This window comes from Apteryx rowi, unplaced genomic scaffold, assembly GCF_003343035.1.
Source record: "Apteryx rowi isolate R43461 unplaced genomic scaffold, aptRow1 scaffold_331, whole genome shotgun sequence".
NCBI classification, from domain to species: Eukaryota; Metazoa; Chordata; class Aves; order Apterygiformes; family Apterygidae; genus Apteryx; species Apteryx rowi.
This window is the reverse complement of record NW_020449764.1, coordinates 282328-287785: the sequence shown is the minus strand read 5'-3', so window position 1 is coordinate 287785 and position 5458 is coordinate 282328. Positions and strand designations below refer to the sequence as shown.

The 5458-nt window shown below is 58.9% G+C and overlaps 1 protein-coding gene across 1 annotated transcript; it reads left to right on the top strand.

The window, feature by feature from the left end:
• Positions 1-273: 273 nt before the first annotated feature.
• NXPH3 (neurexophilin 3) lies at positions 274-2542 on the top strand. The gene is made up of 2 exons (XM_026071869.1): positions 274-538; positions 1786-2542. The coding sequence occupies exons 1-2, from the start codon at positions 482-484 to the stop codon at positions 2515-2517; spliced, it is 789 nt and encodes a 262-aa protein (XP_025927654.1). The 5' UTR covers positions 274-481; the 3' UTR covers positions 2518-2542.
• Positions 2543-5458: the final 2916 nt, after the last annotated feature.

Genomic DNA, 5458 nt, shown 5'->3' with positions numbered 1-5458 from the left:
CCAGCACCCTTCCTCGCCGGCCCTTCCGCACCCAGCTCCAGGGTGCTGCCGGGCGGGTGCGGAGCGAGGCCCCCCCGTCGGCTGCCGCCGAGCCCCCCGGGGCGCCGCAGGCAGCAAAGGGTTACGCGCGGAGGTGCCGCTCGGCGCCCCGCACCTGGCAGGGGAGGGAAGCGCCGAGGGGATGGAGCCGAGCTCGAGCGAGGCTCCGGCGAGGCGCCGGGCGGCAGATGGAAGGACCCGGCGGCGGCGGCGGCAGCAGGTGAAGCCGCGGGAGGGGCCGGCGCCCGCTGCACGGTCCAGCTGCGCAGCTGGATGGGAGCCGCCGGGGCCCGGGGGGGGCCCTAGGAGCCCGCTGCTAAAGAGGGACGCCCCCCTCGCCCTGCCTTACGTCCCTCGCCCAGGAGAGACGGGGGGGGGTGAAAAAAAAAAGACCCTCTCTGAATTTGAGATACGGAGACGGCGGACGGGCAGCGGCTGCAARATGCATCTCGCGCGGAGCTGCATCGTCTTCCTCATCCAGGGCAGCATCTACCGGCTGGTGAGCGGCGGGAGGCAGGGGACGGGGTCGCTGCCCCGCTGGGGCCGGGGGGGCGGGTTGGGGGGGGCAAAGGGCCGGGGGGGCTTTGCAGCCAGCAACGCTTTGCAAATCAATTAACCCCCCCCCAACTCCACATCCCCCCCCCCTTAAAAAAAATCAAGCGTCCTCAAACTTCTGCTATTTCGCAGCAGGTAGCGGGTGGGCAGCAGCAGGGGGGGCTTGCAGGGGGGGACACGGGGGGGAGGATCAAATTCCCTAAAACCCTTTAGGCTGCCCCGGCACGGCGGAGGGGGGCAGCTGCCGGCTCCCCGGGGCGGCCGGGCTGGGAGCCCTCGGGCCGCCCACGCCACGGCGGCGCGGCAGCCCGGCCCCGGCTCCCGCCGCGTCTCCTTCTCTGCCAGGTGAGCGCTTAAACCCCGGGGAGCGGAGCGGCATTGGCTTGGCAGCCGACCGCGGCTAATTGCCCGCGAAGCCTCGGTGCCTCTGCCCTGCCCGGAGCGAGGGCGCCGCAGCGTCCGYCTCCCGCCTGGCACCTCCGCGGCCCGGGCGCCGGCGGGGCTCGGTGCCTGCTCGTCCTTTCGGGTTCCCGGGGCTGAGCCCCGGCGCCGGAGCGAGCGGGAGGAGAGAGTTTGCAAGCGGGCTCGGGGCGGCCCGTGCACGGCGGGGAGCATCACCCCGGGCCGGGGACTCACCCACGGGTGACGGTGCTCGCTGCTTTTTTTCTCCGTTGCTCTGCCCGGCTGCTCCCCGCTCGCCACCGAACCACAGCCACAGTTTGGAGGTGAGAAGCGGGGTCCATGGGACGTGCTGTTGGCAGCGAGACCAGCACCCCGGCCGCAGCACAGAGGTGAGCGGCCTCCCCCTCGGCACCCGCTCCCCGGCCCCTGCAGACACCCCCTGGGGTGCCAGGGCTCTGCCCTGAGCCAGCCACCTCGGAGAGGTGCAACCACCCGGCTGCACCGCCGGCGAACAAATGCTCTGCCCATCCTGGCTCCTTCCACCCGTTCCTTAAGCAAGAACAGAAGGAGAAGGAGAGCAGGGAAAATTTGCTACTGGAAGGGAAGTGTGGACTGTAGAGAGAGAAGCAGAGGGGAAAGGAGAGAGAAAAGGGAAATAAGGAAAGCAAGGATAGGGAGAGGATGGGTAGGTCACATCCAGAGAAATGGGGTGGCTATGACGAACACGGCTGGGCAAGGGGGGCAGGCACCYATCACCCATCTCTCATTCTCCACCGTTGCTCTGTCCAGGTGATCTGTGGCCAGGAARAACGAGGGGAAGATGCAGAGCAACGTGAACCCAAGACCCAAGAGAGACCTCGAGTGCAGAAGAGAAGAGGGCACCTCTCTCCAAAGTCCCTGTTAACTCCAACCTTACTCCAGAACGTGACCCTCCTGGAGCTGGTCAGCAGCTCACGGGAGCTATGGGATATCCTAGACAACCTGTCCGAGCAGGACCACACTCCACACCCCAGAGGACGGAGGGACCTGGGTCCAGCCACAGGCAAACTTAAAAAAATTTTTGGCTGGGGAGATTTCTACTCTAACATCAAGACAGTAAAGCTGAACCTCTTGATCACAGGAAAGGTGGTTGATCACGGCAATGGCACAGTCAACGTCTTCTTCCGGCACAACTCTACTGGGCAAGGAAACATCTCCGTCAGCCTCGTCCCCCCCACCAAGGCAGTAGAGTTTGACCTGGAGCAACAGATCTTTATCGAGGCCAAAGAATCCAAGATCTTCAACTGCCGAGTGGAATACGAGAAAGTGGATCGCGCCAAGAAAACCACACTCTGCACGTACGACCCATCTAAAACCTGCTACCACGAGCACACCCAAAGTCACGTCTCTTGGGTTTGCTCGAAGCCCTTCAAAGTCATCTGCATCTACATCACCTTCTACAGCATAGACTACAGGCTCGTGCAGAAGGTGTGYCCTGACTACAACTATCACAGCGACGTGCCCTACTACCCCTCTGGATGAYGCGCTCTGCCCACCTCCGGGTGCCCCGGTGACGAGCGGGTGCTGGGGGGGTGGGGGGAGGGACGGGGACTGTTTCGTGAGCGGGGCGGGAGTGCAGAGGTCTCTAGAAACCAGAGTTCTTGCAGCAAGGGAGGAAGAGGAGGATTTTCCATTTTCCCCAAAAGCTCCAATACCAAGAGAAGGAATTTCAGGGTACCAGTATTTCTAAACCTGGCCTGGATCTGTGGTCTTTAGAGACTGGTATGTGAAGACGGGGCCTGAATCTAGGATACAGAATATAGGACATAAAACCACAATCAGGATTTGTGTTTCTCAGTGCAATAATACATTTGCCTGGATCTAGCTAGGCCACATGGTCATCAAAGGTCAGATCCGAGRCAAAGAGGTCTACAGAAGTACGCTTGAAAAGCCTGGATCTAGAAGGCAACCTCAGGGGGGGACAAAGGCACCTGATTCCCTCAGCGGGCATAAGACGTCCACRGGCATCGGTCACATCCTCTTCTCCGTGCTCAAGTTCAGCAGCGCGAGCTGGAGCCGCGTCCTCCCGTGGGTGGACACTGGGGTGCAAAGGGCTGCCGCGATGGGGACGCTGGGAGGGCTCCGGGCCGTGGAGAAGAGAGGGACCATCRTGGGCGCGAACCTGCCACGGCTCCGACTGGACGCACGGCTCCGCTCCGTGGGGGGTTTGGGGACTATGATTCTGCAGAGAAAGAAATCCTGGTCGAATCTGTCAAAACCACTGACACAATATATGATTCATGTGCTTCCCCTGACACAGTATATGATTCATGCCTTTCCCCTTCATCTCATCCGTGCTTCTGATCCCTGCCGGCTCCCTCTTCCCAGCCCCTCCGCCCCGCCGGTGCCCCCCAGCCGCCTCTCGCCCCCGGCACACTTATCTCTAAACGCTGTCGTTTCTGTATTTCCTTGGTGBAAAGGTGCGCGCCTGCCTGCGCGCGTACGTGTGTGTAAAGTCGAGCTCTGACTGTAGCATTTAACTGACTTAAAAAAAAAAAAAAAAAGAAAAGAAACGCTGTCCTTGAGAGAGAAAATAAAGTTTTCACAGTGGCACGCAGGCAGGTCGAGTGTTTTTACTAAGAGCAACCTCAGTCTCTCCTCCGGCGGCAGAGACGAACGCGCGCAGGGACGAGCGAGGCGCGGGCRGCATCGCCGCTTCTCCCGGCGCCCGAATTCGGACCTGCTCAGATCCTTCTGCTGAGCTCACCCTTTCCAGCTTTGGATCCGGTTCTTGTAGCCTGATGGGACTCCAGCTCTGACCTTTACCGCTTTCCTCCCGGCCGCGGCGCTGGACTGCTCTGGCTTGCGCGCGGGCCAAGTCTGCACCACTAATTGGTATTCCCAACCGCTGGTCTCCGCACCTTTCCTATACATTAAAGCCTCCGACTCCCGCTTTGGCGCATGCACTCCTCCAGAGAACACGATAAAAGCAGCCTTCCCGTCCAGCCCTTCCTTTTGCCAAAAATTCCCCAGATCCAGCGCGCCAGGCCACGTCCAAAAATCCCCTCATGCCAACAAAGCCCTAGCAAATTTAGCTCCGGCTGCTGAAGCGGGTTTTACGCTTCGGTTTTCACGAGTCCGGTTCCTTCCATCCCTACAGGTTGGAAGCAGGTTTGCTGGGCACCGGTGCACGGCCGTGGAGTCTCACTGCGTGCGTTCGTGCACCTGCGCCGAGGCCGGCTCCAAAATACATCCAGCAAAGAAAACCTTTCAGCATAATAATCAGTGAGAAGACTCTTACTCGGGGAACAAAAGTTTAAGATGCTTTGAGAGCAGTTTCAGAAAATAACAGTAGTAACACTTGGTATTTTGGAGGGAGAAAAGAAGAGGAGGAAGAGCCATCTCACAAAGGTACGTTCCCTAAGGTTTCCTGCTTCCTTGAAGAGCAGCAGCACAAAAAAGACACGTTAAACCCTTTTTCTGCCAGCCCAGGCAAAACAAACAGACCGACCGCACACAAAAGTTGCTCATTTGGAGAAATTTCAGACAATTGCCATTTGAAGAAGTGGAGCAGACAGCAGGAGCAGAAAAACAGGCTACAAAGGATGCACTATTGTCAAAAGTGCGGCGGCAGCCGGCAGTTACTAGGAAACCAGGACGGGCCATTATTCCAGCTTGGGAAAAGAGGATTCCTGCTAGCTAAGTCACTCAGAAGAGGAGCGTTTCATTAAGCTGGAGGGCAAAACCAGCAGGGAACCCCCCCCACCCCCCAAAACACGTCCCCCACCCCCCTGGCTCACCCGCCGCTGCGAGCAGACGCGGTGGAGAGCCTCTGTGCCAACGCGCTTGGCCAAATTGACCTTGCGCTCGCGGAGACGTTGGAGGCTAAATCAAGGCTTAGGCGACCGCGTTCCGTTATCGCCGGTAATCGTTTGCCCTGTGGCTTATTAAGCGAGCTGTGCCGTGCTGCGGAGGCTGGCCCTGGAAACGTTTCCGCGTCTCGAGTGGAGGAGTTAAATCCTTGCGACTGTGTCTGCTGTTAAAACGCAAAAGGAGCCAAAGTTTAATTTCTTTCCCCATTAGCATATGAGCATAAAATATGTTTGGGGGGGGGGGGGCTAAATTTTGTCCAAATGGTGTTTCTTGAGTTGCAAACTTCATTACAAAGGAAGCTGCACGTAGCGACCGGGGAAAGCAGCCTTCCGAAATCCTCCAGGACACCGGAGTTGAGCAAAGCGTCATAGAGATCCACAGGTGTTTTTGCAATCAGAGCCCATCTCCGTTTGCGCAACGCAGCTCCCTCTCGTCTTTGATAATGCAGCGGATGGCTGATAGCTTCGTCTCCAAAGACGGAAAAGCCCTGACGGAAGTACTTACGCCATTGGCTAGACCTACCYGGCGCACGTTCCCCATCTCCAGCAACGAGCTCTCCACAGTTTGCTGATACTTTTCCCTCTTCCCCACAAAATCCTCCTAATTTAAA